General features: G+C 44.1%; 2 protein-coding genes across 7 annotated transcripts in view; one reads left to right on the forward strand and one right to left on the reverse strand.

Moving 5' to 3' along the window:
* LCA5L (lebercilin LCA5 like) overlaps positions 1-3712 on the forward strand; it is a 37325-nt gene extending 33613 nt beyond the window's left edge. For both annotated transcript variants that reach the window (XM_027094216.1, XM_027094143.1), the window contains exon 8: positions 2961-3712. In XM_027094216.1, coding sequence (XP_026950017.1) covers positions 2961-3691 — 731 coding nt within the window. In that variant the 3' untranslated portion in view covers positions 3692-3712. The remainder of the gene's footprint in view (positions 1-2960) is intronic.
* A 9262-nt stretch (positions 3713-12974) lies between these two features.
* Positions 12975-17442, reverse strand: part of GET1 (guided entry of tail-anchored proteins factor 1) — a 15064-nt gene continuing 10596 nt past the window's right edge. The window contains exons 3-5 of one of the 5 annotated variants that reach the window (XM_027094704.1): positions 17068-17169; positions 15690-15804; positions 12975-13912 (exon numbers count right to left, since the gene is read on the reverse strand). In XM_027094704.1, the coding sequence (XP_026950505.1) occupies positions 13876-13912; positions 15690-15804; positions 17068-17169 (254 nt within the window). In that variant the 3' untranslated portion in view covers positions 12975-13875. Of the gene's footprint in view, positions 13913-15018; positions 15560-15689; positions 15805-17067; positions 17170-17442 lie in introns of those variants that run through there. The other 4 variants (XM_027094619.1, XM_027094781.1, XM_027094538.1 and 1 more) reach the window with 4 other exon arrangements.

The following is a 17442-nucleotide window of genomic DNA, read 5'->3' on the forward strand; positions in this document are numbered from 1 at the left end:
ACCAAGGACACTGGAGGCTGGGGGGTTAGCAGGGCAGGGGCTTGGTGGTGCAAGCCCGTAATGCTTAAGCCCTTGCCTTGGTGCCCTCTGCGGTCCTGGGGCCTCCCTTCACCCTTCCTGCTGGTTCCTGTCACCCCTTCGCCACCAGATCTCTTTCCTACCCTGTGTCCTTCCCTTTCCTGGTAAACGCCATCATGTCCTACGAGTACAACCTCTACTGGCTTCTTGAGAACACTTGCGTGGAAGGCAAATCTGTGTGCATTTCCTCTGGAGATGTCATGTTTCTACTTAGACTTGATTAATAATTGACTGGAAAGAAAATTCTAGGCTGGAGATCATCTTCCCTCAGAACGTTGATGACACTGCCCCATTGTTTCCATGTTAAGTTATTGCTAAAGGGACATCTGGGCGACACCCCACCGGGCTGGGCAAGCACAACCTCCCTGGAAAGAGCAGCCGCGGGAACAGCCCCCGAGGGGCCCAGGGCCGTGCCGGGAGGGGCCACCTCTTAGCAGTGAGGCCAGACTGGCTTTAGAACGAGGTTTAAATAACACCGAGGGTGGGCAGAACCCCTGGAAAGCCACTGGCTCCCATGCGGTTCCTTCTGTGGTCACTGGTCAGTTTACGTTTTCCACCTATATTTTAGTCCATTTTCGTAATTTTTTTTTAAATAAACTTATTTATTTTTGGCTGCATTGGGTCTTCATTGCTGCACGCGGGCTTTCTCTAGTTGCGGCGGGTGGGGGCTACTCATTGTTGTGGTGCGCAGGCTTCTCATTGCCGTGGCAGAGCACCGGCTCTCGGTGCACCGGCTTCAGTAGTTGTGGCTCATGGGCTCTAGGTGCGCGGGCTCAGTAGTTGTGGCGCACGGGCTTAGTTGCTCCGCGGCATGTGGGATCTTCCCGGACCAGGGCTCGAACCCGTGTCCCCTGCATTGGCAGGTGGATTCTTAACCACTGCGCCACCAGGGAAGCCCCATTTTGGTAATTCTTACTGTCCTAGAAAGTTTCCTCATTCACTTGACAAATATTTTCTGCGCATATGCTGTGTCAGGCACTGCTCCGGGCCCTGGGGACAAGATGCCCTGCCCTCGGAGCCTGTGCCCTTGGAGAAGACCTGTGGGGCTGCGAGAGGGCGGTGGGTGCTGGAAAGAAGGTCCCCACCGAGAAGGGGACAGGGAAGGGGCTGAGGGTGAGCTGACGGCAGCTCAGGAGACTAGAAGGAAGTGATCCACGTGGAACCCCGAGAAGAGATGGTCCCACGGACGCTGGGCCCAGAGGAGGGGTCGCACAGGGGGCGAGGAAGTAGGAGGTGGTGTGTCGGAGGGGGCGGTGGGCAGGGCGCTTCGGCCACGATGAGGACCGTGGAGCCGGGAAGGAGCTGGTGCGGAGGAGGGACCAGACCCGCTACTGGGCGGCAGCGGGGAGGCCAGGCGGGGCTGGGGAGATCGTGGAAAATAAGTACTTTCCCCATGTTCTCAAATGTTAACATTCTCATCAGGTATCATAGGGCATAATATTAACAGCTATTTAGAGTTAATTGTACGTTTGACTGGCTTCCAGGCTCAGCATTAATTCTTTTTTTTTAAATCTACTTTTTTTTAACTTTTTATTTTATATTGGAGTACACCATTCTTGAAACATACTTCTTTCTCCTGCTAGTTATTATTTTCATTCTCCTAGAGTATAAGTGAATAATTTTATTCCAGAATGTAGTCACATGAGGAAATGTTCCAACTCTTTGCACACCCGATATTGTCCCCATCCTCCCTCACAAACGATGGCCTCACTGAGCTGTTCGCCGTTAGCGATGCTGTTTGCTCAGAACCCGCGAGGGTCTGGTCCTCTGAGGAGGGGAGAGCTGCACACAGGGCTTCCTCGGTGCCTGGGGAAGGATCTGCAGAGGAAGGGACATCTTTCCATACAACAGTATTCTGCGATCATCTCCTCCTGGCAGTGCATGCTCACCTCCTCATTCAGTAACTCATTTTCCACAATCCCACGCGCTCTAATTCTTTTAACCAGGAATCCTTGAACAGATGTTCAGGATGTTTCACTCTTACTAAACCAGGCTACAGGACTTCCCTGGTGGTGCAGTGGTTAAGAATCTGCCTGCCAATGCGGGGGACACGGGTTTGAGCCCTGGTCCAGGAAGATCCCACATGCTGTGGAGCAACTAAGCCGGTGTGCCACCACTACTGAGCCTGCGAGCCACAACTACTGAGCCTGTGTGCTGCAACTACTGAAGCCCGCATGCCTAGAACCCATGCTCCACAACAAGAAAAGCCACCGCAGTGAGAAGCCCGCGCACCCCAACAAAGAGTAGCCCACGCTCGCCACAACTAGAGAAAGCCCATGCACAGCAACAAAGACCCAATGCAGTCAAAAATTAAATAAATAAATTTATTGCGGGAAAAAAAAACACAAACAGGCTGCAGTGAACATCCTTAGACGCATCTTTGTGTATCTTTGTAGGGTTTGGTTCTACGAGTGAAGTTGTTGGGTCTAAGAGCATGTTCCCTTAAAGTTTTGATAGATACTACCAACCTGCCATCCAAACTGCACACCAGCTTACAAAGCCACCAATGGGGAACCAAAGTTCCAATGTCCCCATATTCTGGCCAACTCTGGAAATTATCTGCCAATTGGATGAGTAAAAAATATTCTCTTGTTTTAACGGGCACTACTTCTAGCTGGTGGTGTTGAACACCTATTAATAACATATTGGCAAAGTTTATGAATATCATTTTCTTTTGGTTTCATAATTCTCATTTATCTGGTATGTTCTAGGAAAGTATAACATTTCAAGCTTGTTAATACCACCTTTCCCTGTATTTGCTTTCCTTTTTGTCATTGTAACGTGCTTGTCAGTAGGTGTAAATAACTGTGTTCAACATGCCATCTTGAAATAGAAATCCATTCATTTTAAACGTCAGTAAATTAACTATTTTTCTACTACAGATTTATCAAAGGAAGAGGAACATATAGAAGCACAGCCATCTCTAGAGAATATTGGACAACAGAGAGAGAGAACAGAAGATCAAGAAAAGAAAACCACTTTAGTAAAAGAAGAACAGGAACTACCACCAGAAAGAATTCAAGTAATCCATCCCGAAGGGGAAAGTGGTCAGGAAGACGATACAGTAAATGAAAAGTCTAAAAGAAGTCCAGAAATAAGTGAAATGGGTGAAATGCCAGATAAAAATCCTGCTCCAAATATCAAAATACCCTTCAGACAAAGAAAGCATTATTCATTCACAGAAGCGATCGAAAACTTGCATCATGGGCTTCCTGCCTCCAGCGGGCTGGCCAATGCAGGCAGCACGAGGTGCACTCATAGCACAGGCAAGCACCACAGCCACAGGGGAGAAGTGAGGCTGGAGCACCCTACTGTCACCTATGAACCCTCTTTTGGTACATCTTCCAGAACAAAAGCAAATGACACAGCTTTCAGAGAGAAGAAAAGCAGTCTAATGGAAGAACTCTTTGGATCAGGCTGTGTCTTAAAACAGAACCAAACAAGCACTGCTGTCATGAAGGGGCCTGAGGAGACTTTGCAGAGTAAGAAGATGCACCATCTACCCGCTAGTCAGGCCTCTGCCAGCAATGCTTTCGGAGACTCTAAAGTAACTGTGGTAAGTTCTATTAAGTCATCTTCACCTACAGAAGGAAAAAGAAAAATAATTATTTAAATATATTCCAATATCCTAATCCACTCTGGTTTGATATTCTGGTCTTATGTGCCTTTAATCTCGTAGTTTTAATATGTGTGTGTGTGTGTGTTTCCAGTACTTAAATTGACTTTGAATAATTAAGGCTTTGTTTTATTGCTAATCTAATTTTTAGAAGTTCATTGTATATTAGCCAATGACAACAAACACAAAATTACATCTTTTTTCTTCTACAACTGACACATGTCCATTATCTTTTGGAAGACTGATTTACTACATGGCTTCAATATACTATGGGATTCCATAGCTAGTTAAGTGTAAGGTAGTCAACCTAAGACATACACATGTCATGCATGTAAGAACCTTATCAGGAATCAAATTACATTGTAGCTTAAAAACACGGAAGCAGCTCTGAAAGGAAACAATATAAGAAGCCTCTATTTAAAAAAAAAAAAAAAAGCACAGCAATTACCAAACTTGGTTTTATGAAAATTACTTTTGAGCATTCTCTTATTCAGCTAAACTGGGCATCTAATATCCTGCCCTTGTGGGTGACACTTTCCTCATATACACCCAAGATTCAGTATTTTTTATCTGTTGCATACCCTGTACCCTAACCCTTTTTCTGTTAATCTTGCTCTTTAAAAAGAGCACATTGGTATAATCAGGGTCCATGCAAGTTAGCTGCTCAGTCCTAATGAATATATTCATTATACTTAGATTATTTTATATTAGGACTATACAAAGGAGGCTGTACTCCCAATGTTAATCAATTAACTTACTTTCATTTATTTATAAGGGCAACCTATTTGCAATGTAGACCATACTATTTCCAAACATGTTTATGGGTTGGTGTGTAATACTGGCAATGAAAAAAATTAATCAATAGTTGATCTAAGAAAGAAATGGAAAATTTTATTCAAGCCAACCTAAGGGTTATAACCTGGCAGTCCTTCAGGAAGTTCTGAGAACTGTTCCACCCGTTAGAAGTCAAAGTGCGGTTATATAAGTTTTTGAGGCAGAGGGCTATATATCAAGTGATGTATTATTGACAGTTTACACAACCCAGATCTACAGTATGAAGCGAGTAGTGTGCATCATCATGACCCCTTATAAGACTAAGAAGGAAGGTTATCTCCTAAACAGTTGTGACCCTTCCTAAGATTAAGAAGGAATGTTATCTCCCAAGGAGGTCTGGTTAATGCAGATGCACAACGCATACTAAAGTGGAGAGAGAAGGCCCAAATGGGCAGAGAAAATTTTTATGTTTAAAGTCTTGCCATAAAATGTGAATTTTATTTCATTAATATCAACACACTTTTGAAAATTGAGAATAGTAAACTTTCAAAAGGGAATGAAAGTCATGGTGGGAAAAAAACTGTATTTAAAACCAAAGATGAGATAAATACTACAATTGGCATAAGCTTTGATCTTTATGAAAATCACAGTGGAAAAAAAAAAAGAGAGAGAAGGAAAGAAGGGGAGAGAGGGAGGGAGGAGAGTTAGAATTCTCAGAGGCGTAACATGGGGAGATACACAAATACACATGAAATGACACAACTACCAAGCTCAAAATTCTAGAGAAATGTACTAAAAGGATTTAGAAATGGTGTACAGAGTAATATTATAATATTGCAATGCCTACTCCTGCTTTATAGCAGATGGAGGATTTTTCAAGGGGTCTTTTCTTATGCCTACTCACAACAAAAGCACAAATGATAACATTAAATCAGCGCAGTCTAAAAGTGCTTCTGGGGAATTCCCTGGCAGTATAGTGGTTATGACTCCACACTTATCACTGACAGAAGGCCCGGGGTTCAATCCCTGGTCAGGGAACTAAGATCCCACAAGCCGTGAGGGGCACGGCCAAAAAACATTAAAACTTAAAATAAAAAATTAGAAGTGCTTTTGTACAGAATAACTATTGAAATATAATCTAAGCCTGTTACCTTCTGGTCATCTTGTTTAAAAAATTATATGCATAGGAAGTTGCGGGGTAATAAATTAAAATGTTCACTTTTTATATCTGAGGAATGAGATTGTGGCCAATTTTTAAATTTATTCTTGGTAATTTTTTTTTTACTATGATTTTCTATAATGAACATGACCTTGTAATCAGGAGGAAAAAAGGTTTCAAAATAAAAACAAGAGATCCATTTCCTGTAGTCTGGTAGAGAAGGTACTCTGGCACTCCTGCTGTAAAAAAGCTAAAAATGCCATATTAACTATACAAACATGTTTTTTAATCAGTTGTTCAGCTGGTAAACACTCAGGAAAGTGGTGGGCATCAGGGAGGCAGGTAAACAGAGCTCTGAAGTCAGCTCACCTAATGGGCTGTCAACTGAAAAAAAAAAAAAAATGAACAAACTAAAAATTGAGAGTTGTGTTTTATTCGGCGGACAAAATTGAAGACCTAAGCCCAGGACAACAGCATCTCAGATGGCTCTGAGGGACTGCTCTGAAGAGGCAAAGCGGGGGCCAGGATATACAGGAGTTTTTGCAGCAAAGACCAGGTAATAGGAACATCAAAAGATTACTATTAAAGAAAACCAGACATCTCAAGTTAAGGAATTTAGTGCTTTTCTGTATATGGGAAGATGCAAGTCTGGGCTCACTGAAATCATTCCTTTGATGTGCACCTGTTCTGTCTGGGGCCAGGAGCCTGTGTTTTCCCATCCTGAGTCTCCTCAGGGTGCACCCTTGGGGGTGGGGGTGGGGGTGGGGTGGGTGTGTAGCTGCCGTGGCTGACAGCTTGATGGCGGGCATCCTGTTTCCATCCTGAGTTCCCTCAGGGCTCACCTTCAGGGAGGCTGTATTATGATGGCTGCAACATTCTTTGTTTACTGATACGGCAGGAGACATTTTTAGTTCACAGGGCATTTGCTGAGCACCCAAAAAGCCTCCAGGACAAAACCCAGGGGACAAAACCAGCCTAAGTAGGGGCCTAGGAAGAGGTCCCTCTCACAAACTGGGACATCCAACCTGAGTGAGCTACCAAACTTAAACTCTGTTGACATTAATCAGCCCTCATCCTATTGGAGAGCCTGAAATTGGGTTACCCGGTCTCTGTAATTTAAAGTTTAAAGCGATTTAGGCTGGTAGTACCCCCAGGGCAGTGGAGATGCAAACCCTCTCTGGAAGAAACTACCTTTAATCCAGGCCTCAAGAAATTCCCCTAGAGAGGTCAGAGAAAGACACAAGAAAACAAGGTGCTATGAGAACCAACAGGAACAACAGATATCTGGGTCAGATCTACGAAAACTTCACATATCAGCGTTATTACTGTGGACAGAGAATGCCGCCTGCCATTTCACTAAACGAAGGATGCTGTGGCCAGAAAACCATCAGCCACTGCAGCTGCCCCTGACTGCTGAGGGGATTCATGATGGAGAAAAACAGGACACAGGCCCTAGACAGGAAAGATGCATATCAAAGGAATAATTTCAGTAAGCCCGGACACCTCAGGATATGGCTGAGTTCCAATAAAATCAACACACTCGAGCCTATAGGCCAAGTCCAGCTGCTCCCTGATTTTGCAAATAGTGGTTTGTTAACCCTGTTCTAACAGATAAACTTCAAGCAGGAGGAAAGTGATTTGAGATAAAAGGTCTCGTATGCAAGAGACTGGTAATTCTAAGAGAACACTACCATTTTATACAACTCGTGGCGTTACAAAAAAGTAAGATATAGCCAGAGTATCAGGTATCTATCACATAGGTTTATGACAAGAGTAGCAAATACGTCGGGAGGGAAAGACTGGAGCTAAACTGTCGTGAGTCTTACACTGCTGATGAGGAGAGAAGAATATTAACTTTAAGCACTGATAAATTTTCTAGTATAAGCACTATAGCAAAAGTCAAATAACTTCAACACGTATGGGCGAGAGGGACGTGAAAAACAAAAGGTAATTGTGAGATAACAGAGTGTATGTATTGGTCTCTGCCCCCAGTTCTCGGCACAGGGCTCCTGAAACCTGGTAACTGAGTGATGAGACCACCAGGTGCATCTTTGGTTCTAGTATTTCATCCTTGACCCCAGTTCCTGACACGGAGCTCCTAAAACCCTTGTCATTTCCTGGGTGATAGGAGTGTCTTTTGTCCTAAGAACGCGACTCTTGGCGGGCTCCTGAATGGCTCCTGGATGGGGGCTGGTCTTGGTTAGAAGCTTAGACTGTAGCTCCGCACCCCACTGTCTAGAGAGGGGGAGAGGCTGAAAATGGAGTTAATGATCGAACATGCCTACGTAATGCAGCCTCCATAAAATCCCAAAAGTACAGGGTTGGGGAGCTTCCGGGTTGGTGACCCCATGAAGATCTGGGGAGACCGGTGTGCCCAGAGGGCACGGAATCTCCCGCCCCTCCCCACATACCTTGCCCTGTGCTTCTCTTCCTCTGGATGTGCATCTGTGTCCTTTATCCCATCCTTTATCATGAACTGGTAAACAGTAAGTAAATGGTTTTCCTGAGTTCTGTGAGCTGCTCTAGCAAATTAATCGAAGCTGAGGAGGGGGTCATGGGAACCTCTGAGTTCTAGCTGGTCGTTCAGAAGCACAGGTGACAACCTGGACTTGGGGCTGGCATCTGAAGTGGGGGGGCAGGGGAAGGGGGAGGAGGGCAGTCTTGTGGGACTGAGCCCTCAACCTGTGGGATCTGATGCCATCTCCAGGTAAAAGAGTATCAGAACTGAGTTAAACTGTTGGACACCCAGCTGGTGTCCCAGAGAACTGCTTGTTATGGGGTAAAACCCACACGCATTTGGTGATCAGAAGTGTCAGGAGTTAAGTATTCTGTGTGTGTTGTAAAGGGGACAGAGGAGAAACGCAGGAGGAGGAAAGAACTGTAGGTTCTCCTAAAACAACAAATAAGGAGGAAAAAGAAAACAGGAAAGTGGAACGAATACAAACAAAAATAAAAGTACAAAATAATATGACATAAACCAAATATATCAGTAATTTCAATAAGTGTAAATGGGCTATATGTTCTAATTAAAAGACAATATAGATTGGATTTTTAAAATACAGCCATGTGCTTTTTATACACATATCTAAGCCACTGAGATACAGAAAGTCAAAGGGTGAGAAAAGGTCTGCCAGGCAAATACCATCCAAATGAAAGTTGGTGTAAAAAAAAAAAAAAAAGACCTGAAGGCAAAAATTATTGCTACAGATAACACAGGTTACTATAACACAACAAAGAGTTCAATCCACCAGGAAGCTGTATGAGTTCTAAACATGCATACATTTAACAATAACTTAAAAACATAAAGCAAAATTGACAGAACTACAAGTCTGCATCATAACGGCAGACTTTTATATACCTTTCTCAGTAATGGATGGCTCAGGAAATAAAAGAACAGCAGTAAAGATAAAGATTTGAATAAGACAACTGGTAAGTCTGACCTAATGGACATATACAGAAGCCATACCCCAAAACTTTAAAACTTGTATTTTCCACCACCAACAGAGTATTTACAAAAATTCTATCCAAATATATTTGAAAGTTGAAAAGAAATGGATAAATCCCTACCCTAACATGCCTAATATGACTCAAGAAGAAATATAAAACTGAATAACCCCAGAATCATTATTAAGACACTGAAATCAGTAGTTTAAAATCTTCCAATAAAAATAAGAGAAAACCCAAGCAAGTTTTTACGAGCAAGTTCATGATATATTCAAAGAATAAATAATTCAGATCTTAAGCAATCTAGTCCAGAATATAGAAGGAGGAACACTCTCCAACCCATTCTTATGAGGCTTGCAGAACCTTGATACCAAACCACATAAGGAAAAAGGCAGTAATTCCACACTCATCATTTCTACAGCATCATACCAAACATCCCAGCCAGAGCAATTAGACAAAAAAGAAATAAAAGGCATTAATCGGAAAGGAAGAAGTAAAACTACCTATATTCACAGATTACATGATTTTTACATGGAAAATCCTACGGAATCCACTAAAAAACTGTTGAATTGCTAAATGAGTTCTGAAGGTTACATAAAACAAGATCAATGTACAAAAATCAATTTCTGTACACTTGTAACAATCTGAAATTAAATTTTAAAACAATCCCATTTATAATAGCTTCAAAACAAGAGATGTGGGACTTCCCTGGTGGCACAGTGGTTAAGAATCCGCCTGCCAATGCAGGGGACACAGGTTCGATCCCTGGTCCGGAAGATCCCACGTGCCGCGGAGCAACTAAGCCCATGGGCCACAGCTACTGAGGCTGTGCTCCAGAGCCCATGAGCCACAACTACTGAGCCCGGTGCTGCAACTACTGAAGCCCGTGCTCCGCAACAAGAGAAGCCACCGCAATAAGAATCCCATGCACTGCAACCAAGAGTAGCCCGCGCTCGCCGCAGCAACAAAGACCTAAAACAGTAATGAAAACCCAATGCAGCCAAAAATAAATAAATAAAATAAATTTATTAAAAAATTTTTTAAATAGTGACACGTTTAAAAATTAAAAAAAAAAAAAGATTGAACTCAGTGGCAAGAGTCAGTATTCTGAGTGTTGAAAGAGGGATGCATACACTTTACATTCCAAACATGCAGGCAGAAAAGGTGACCCACACAAACAATAGCGAACCCAGAGAGAAAATGAACCGTCTGCCCTGCGATCCACATGGTGTGCAAACCAACTACACAAAGAGCTTTAAATCTTGTGACACCACCAAAAGGCTCTGTCATGAAGGACCGGTAAGAAAACAGCACCCTAGAAAATTTCCCTGTTAACTGGTAACCCCCCAACTATGAAAATGTACTCCCTGTAAAAGGTATACGTGGCCCTAGTGGAAAACCATTATGTGTGTTTTTTTTCAAGTTAAATATCCCTGGGTACTGACTTAACACGCTGGAAGGGGTATAAAAAAGTCTAAGGAACAGTCTCTGGCCGTAAAGGCACTTGCGGCATCGACAGAAAACCCTTTATCACAAAAGTATCTAAAACATTAGAAATAAAAACACACAACAATAGACACCACAAGTCAATACAAAATTAGTTGACAGAGCAGTCATATTGATATTACTTAAGATGTTCTGACGAGGAAGGGAAGAAAAAAGAAATCACTATTATCTAAAGCGGTCAGAGAAGGCTTAAAGGTCCAATAAAATATAGATTGGACAGGAGGGGCCGGTGTGCGCACCACACACATGCGCGCGCGCGCACACACACACACACACACACACACAGCCCCCCCACACACACAGAGCTATGTATGTGTAAGAAAAACCATGGGAGGCCACAAAGTCTGGCCAGGTCAGGGAAGAGGAAACTAGTTGAGCTAGCTTTCCACCCACTTGCACTGGCAACAGAAGAACTGTATTAACCCCATACAAAAATGACTGTGGGTTTGTACATAAAGATTTCCCTGCTTGACTCACCATAAATATAAAGCAAACAAAATTGGCGTGATGAGAGCTTTAGATGTATTTTTTTTATATATATTTATTTATTTTATTTTATTTTTGGCTGCATTGGGTCTTCGTTGCTGCGCGCGGGCTTTCTCTAGTTGCGGTGAGCGGGGGCTACTCTTTGTTGTGGTGCGCGGGCTTCTCATTGCGGTGGCTTCTCTTGTTGCGGAGCACGGACTCTAGGCGCGTGGGCTCCGTAGTTGTGGCTCGCGGGCTCTAGAGTGCAGGCTCAGTAGGTGTGGCGCACAGGCTTAGTTGCTCCGCGGCATGTGGGATCCTTCCAGACCAGGGCCCGGATCCGTGTCCCCTGCATTGGCAGGCAGATTCTCAACCACTGCACTACCAGGGAAGCCCACTTTAGATGTATTTTAAATCAAACAGATGTCTATTCTCACATGAAACTATAAACTATACCCAGTAATTTTAAATAGAAACACAAAACCTACAGCTATCCATAAAATTTTAGAAAAGAGCGAAAAGCACAAATGTTAACACCAGTCGTCCCACTTCTGTGGAATCACAGGAGACTTTGCTTCCTCACTCCTTTTCTGTACTTTCCAGGTAGGATTTAAAAAAAAAAAAAGCAAACAGTTTTTGTGGGGGTGTTTTTTAGGTATTACTTTTTTTTTTTTTTTTGGTACACGGGCCTCTTACTGCTGTGGCCTCTCCCGTTGCAGAGCACAGGCTCCAGATGCACAGGCTCTGCGGCCATGGCTCACGGGCCCAGCCGCTCCGCAGCAGGCGGACTCTCAACCACTGCGCCACCAGGGAAGCCCTAGGTATTACTTTTTAAAAGCTATTTTAAAAGCACGTACATCGATATTCATAAATGTATGGAATACCATGGGAAGAATCATAAAGAAACTAGTAATAGTGGAAAAATGGGTGACACGACAGTAGAAGGTCAGAAGATGTACTTTCATCACATCCCTTTCTGTATCTTTTGAATTCAGTGCCACGTTTACTACCTATTTAAAAACAAACACCAGGGATTTCCCACTGCAGAGGGCACAGGTTTGATCCCTGGTCAGGGACCTAAGATCCCCCACAAGCCACTGCACAGCCAAAAATAAATAAATAATAAAAACTTTAAAAACACACACCATTTTTCAAAAACCACAAGAATGTGAAATGTGATGGACATTTAAATTTCCCTTATTTCATCTTCACAAACTATTAATGTATGTGGAAAGAGTGAACAGCTGTGAATTATAAATTTTTTCCTCTAGCCTCAGTAAAACCTGTCAAAAATCTTGCAGTATTAATTGCAAGAACATATCCTTGGGAGATAAATACGGGTCTTGTCAGGGAGACTTTCACCAATTAGTGATCCCAGGATGGTCCACAGTGCACGTACCTGGCCACCCGACTGTTGACTGTGTGACCTGCCATTCACGCCACAGTTCACGAATCACGTAGGGCCTGTGGCCTCGAAGGGGCCCAAGACCCCGAAGCTTCTTTCTGCTGCTATCATGTCCTCGGCAGGTCATCTGCTCATGCTCTGTGGCTAAAACGTACCTGTGAGGTGACTGGACGCTGGACACTGGTGTTTGCTGTAAATACAGCCGTATTCCCAGTTCTACATCCTCTCCCAGAGCTGCAACAGCCTGGGGCCGGGTGAGTCTGAGTGATGAGGGGAACCCAAAACCCACTCTGTGACCATCAACTAAAGCAGCACAGTGCTCCGTCTCTACACAGCTCGATTACCAGAAATAATAACGAACTTACTATCACACTGTCAGGGAACACAAGGATACAAAAGTGATCTTTTAAACACTCGTGCTAGAAGTTCGCTTCACAGGGCCGTGGCCCACTTAGTGATCGTTTCAGGCCCTCTGCCACCGATCGGTCGTAGCAAGTAAGTGGCCGTAAGGAAGGAAGTCACACAAGCACTTGCAAGTTTGTAATTAGAAAAAAGTGTTTTTAAAAATACTGAGCAGAATTATACTTGACAGGGCAAACATGTAGCCGTTGAAATTAACTTAATCAGGCTTCCCAGTTTGTTTTTTAAGTTTGTTCCATTCTACAGAGCATAAATATTAAATGCTTTAAAAATACCCTTCATTCGAAATACATTAAATATAAAACACACTGTTCAAACACAAAACAATGCATTATGGGCTCATGAATACATTTATAAAACACAGTAATGAAAAGTTAACAGCTTCAAATAAGTGGATAACACCATCCAAAGGCTTGCCCAACAAATGACATTTTAGGAAGGAAAAAGCACAAGCAATGTCAATTAGTGTTATTCTCCTGGTAGTACTGCATGAGATTAAAAAACAAATTTTCAAATTCTAGTAGTAGTATTAAAATTAAGTTACTTTCTAATCTGGATTAAAAATAGCACAAAGTCTTTAAAGTACTTAAGTTATTAGAAAAGTTTGACTTTCCAGTTGGCAATGTGACCTTTAAAATATGCCGAGAGTGCAAATCACAAGTAACAACATGTAGCCCATAATGTCACACACTTCTTATCACAAATCTGGTGCCGTGCTGGCTGGTACACATGAGACTGGCCTCCATGGCTCACAACAAATGTACAAAACTGCGATTCTTCTAAGAATCTCAACATGAAGTCCAAGAACAAACACGTTCAACAACAACAACTAACCTGTGGCTTGTGTTTCCTTTTTTAAAAAAACAAGCAAACAAAAATAAACAAAACAATAAAACAGTATAAATCAGATTTGTAATCTCCTAAGTGAAAATTCGTTTTTGAAAGTGCTGTAGCCAAATTCATCTTCTTTTTCAGCTGAAAGGGTGAAGCACAATGGCCACAACTTTGTTACAGACTAAAATCCAACAGGTAATTCCAACACCACCTAAAAATAAAGAAATTCAACATGAGAGCATGCCAGGAGTTCCGCCCACATTTCCTGCCTCTGCTACCTTTGACTTTAGGAAATAGAGCACTTCAGTCCTTTTTGAGTAGTGTTGGGCTAACACCAAGTTTGTGTTTCCTGGGTTCAAATTGATCACTTTTTTGGGGGGGGGGGCTGCTCTGGGTCTTCATTGCTGCACGCAGGCTTTCTCTAGTTGTGGCGAGCGGGGGCTACTCTTTTGTTGCGGCGCGCGGGCTTCTCACTGCGGTGGCTTCTCTTGTTGCGGAGCACGGGCTCTAGGTGCGCATGGGCTTCAGTAGTTGTGGCACGCGGGCTTCAGTAGTTGTGGCTCTCAGGCTCTAGAGCGTGGGCTCAGTAGTTGTGGCTCTCAGGCTCTAGAGCGCAGGCTCAGTAGTTGTGGCGCACGGGCTTAGCTGCTCCGTGGCACGTGGGATCCTCCCAGACCAGGGCTCGAACCCGTGTCCCCTGCATTGGCAGGCAGATTCTTAACCACTGCGCCACCAGGGAAGCCCGCAGACTTTCTACTGATTCACAGAGCTGCCTTCTTTACTAAGCAGGAACTACTCAAAACAACAAACAATGATTTGAATTTATCTTTCCTGCCAGAGGGATGTGCATCATTATTTATGATATTAATAGACTGTAAGACCACCCTGTCAGATGATCTGTTTTTCCCTTCCCACCAAAGCATTACAAGCACGAAGGAATGTTTACCCACACCTTTCTTGCCCCACTGATGCTGAGAGACAGGAAGAGAGGCCACAAGATGCCCGGAAGGGTGGCCTCTGGCTCCTCAGCTCAGAAACACTGAGAGCCACCAGCTACAACAATCCTGGCTGGGTCCGGGAAGAGGGAGGGGGAGGGGAAGGAAGGGGCCTGGCTAAATGGGAAATCTTTGACACGGTCATCCCTTTGACTTAGCAATTCACCTCCAGCGTGATCACAAATCACAACCAAAGACTGGCTGACCAGGATGTGTACTGCAGCGTCATCTCTACAGCAAAAACTGGGGACTTAAATAAATATCCTTTAACAGGGAAATTAGTAAATTATGACACATCCAAATCAAGAACAGCTATTCAAAATTCCTTAATAAAGAAATTTATTAAGCTGCCCTCTCAGCACACCCAGCAGCACGTCCGTCTCTACTCTGAAGAAATTTATTGATGTGGAAAAAGACTTACATAATAAGAGGGGTAAAAAATTGTATGTGCCAGATAACCTTAACCATACAAAAATAAATAGAAAAGAAAACTGGAAAAAATATACTGCAATGTTAAGAGCGGTTCTCCACAGCTACTGAGTCTTTTTAAAAGTTTTTTCTTATATTTCTAATCATTCTACGATGACATGTACTAATTTTAACACCCAAAAGAAATTCTTTCAGAAGTCAAAGAATGGCCGATAGCAGGAAATGCTGCAGAGGGGCTAAGCATAGCGTGAATTGAAAAGGAGTCACAGAATTTGGGAACCAGAGGTGATGTTTCAATAAACGGGGTATCAGACCCCAGGTATTGGGCTTGGATCACGGAGGCAGGCTTGGGTTGAACTGTAGCCCTGCTACTTCACATTTCGGTGACACTGGACACGTAAGTCCTCTAGACGTCAGCTCCTTTGCTGCAAGCCCTGTGTGAGGCGGAGACGCAGAGCTCTCACTGTGGGCGTCAGGCTGAGCTCAGCTGACCGAACCTCCCGCCACACGCCCCTAGGTCAACCTGGCCACGCTCTCCCACCGCGTCTGCCAGCGCCCACGTACCTGCCACTCCAGTGGGAAATGCTACCAGGCGGTCTAGTGGAGTTATCCACCGACTCGGCACCACGGCCACAGGGACAGAGTAGTACGTCCAGATGAGTGTGACCATCAGGGCAGCCTGCAAAGACACGACTGGTGAGTGGAAACATCCCGCCAGGCACACAACCGATCACCACGGAAGACGAGGAAACATGGAAACAAACCAAGGAAACTCTCCAGATCGGTGACCTCAAACCCTACCCATCCAGTCCTCACAGCCAGCACATACACACTACCAGATTAGCTGATAGAGTAACCAAGGTCTCCCCCAGCGTAAGTGTTCTTTCCTCACTGAGCACCTCCTCTAAGCAGCCAGCTTACGCTAACTACACCTCATCAGTGACAAAAGTGACCTCACGCCTCTCAGATCCTTGAAAAACTAGCTACCGCTCTCACCCACACACCCAAGTGCAGAGGTGAGCCCTCTGCGAGGTTAAGTGGCGGGACGAGAAGCACTGCCTGCCCTCTCCTCCTTTCCCAGCAGCGCTCGGGCAGCTGTCTTCCATCCCCTTCGTGGCCTTGAACGTGCCACTCGAGCGATCGGACCTCAGACCGCGGCTTGCTCAACTCCTCTCCCTGTGAAACCGCTCTCGCACCAAAGGGACAACGCCTCAGGATCAATGTCCTCAAACAAACCCAAACCACCTGGGCTTTGGGGGGGCTGGGCGCAAATCTTTTCCCCCAGGAAAGATCACACATAGGACTGAAACTCGGAGACCATTTACAGCAGCCACTAAGTGTGCGAGCGGCACTTCCACACCCTCGGCTGAAGGAAGCAGCCACAAACAGAACAAGTAAACATCCCCCAGGTAAGAACGTTGGGAATCAAAGGTCTTGGACTGACGTGAGAATGACGTGTTCCCTGCCTGAGAGCAGGCATCTACACGTCACCTACATGTCTGCACACCAGGTGACAAGCAACGGCCACAGTCACTGACCACCTTAGAAAATACAATGCCTAAATATCTACAGTCACTGACCCCCTTAGAAAATACAACGTCTAAATAAGCTCTCTCACTCCATACACCCCCAGGCTCCCAACACTGCACTGAAACAAAGGCAAAATGAAAGAACTCCAGAGAAGCGCATCTGCTAAAACATCCCAACATTTAACAACTCTAAAAGACAAAGGCTAAAAGAGACTAAGCGAAACAAAGGCTTCATTTTAGTCTAACATAGTAATTCACAGAGTGTTCAGAGTTACACGCTAGCAGGACCACACAGCACAGCAGCTGAAAGTGGAAAAGCCAGAATTCCCAGGCCCGGATTCTGGGCCACATGGTTCTGGAGGACAGTCCGTTACCAACTTCAATGACCCCAGGTGACAGAATAGGACACTTACTTGCAATATGTAGAAAGCAACACTTATAACCCATTTTATCTTGGCCAACTGAGCTGTCCGTGCTTTCACTGAAAGGAAAAACAGGATGAAATGGTATCAGTCCTAAAAAAAAATGAAGAAGATATTCAAGCACACAGAAATGTTATTTCTTCTCATAAACTATTTTCTAACTATGTATGTAACATCTGCTCAATATACTTAGAAAAGCAAGTTCCCTGATGGTCCAGTGGTTGGGACTCTGCACTCTCACTGCCGAGGGCCTGGGTTTGATCCCTGGTCGGGGAGCTAGGATCCCACAAGCTGCGCAGCACAGCCAAAAAGCAAACAAACAAAATACACACACACACACACACACACACACACACACACACACAC

The sequence above is a fragment of the Aethalodelphis obliquidens genome, unplaced genomic scaffold (assembly GCF_003676395.1).
Source record: "Aethalodelphis obliquidens isolate GAN/ISIS:26980383/991018 unplaced genomic scaffold, ASM367639v1 scaffold1, whole genome shotgun sequence".
NCBI lineage: Eukaryota > Metazoa > Chordata > Mammalia > Artiodactyla > Delphinidae > Aethalodelphis > Aethalodelphis obliquidens.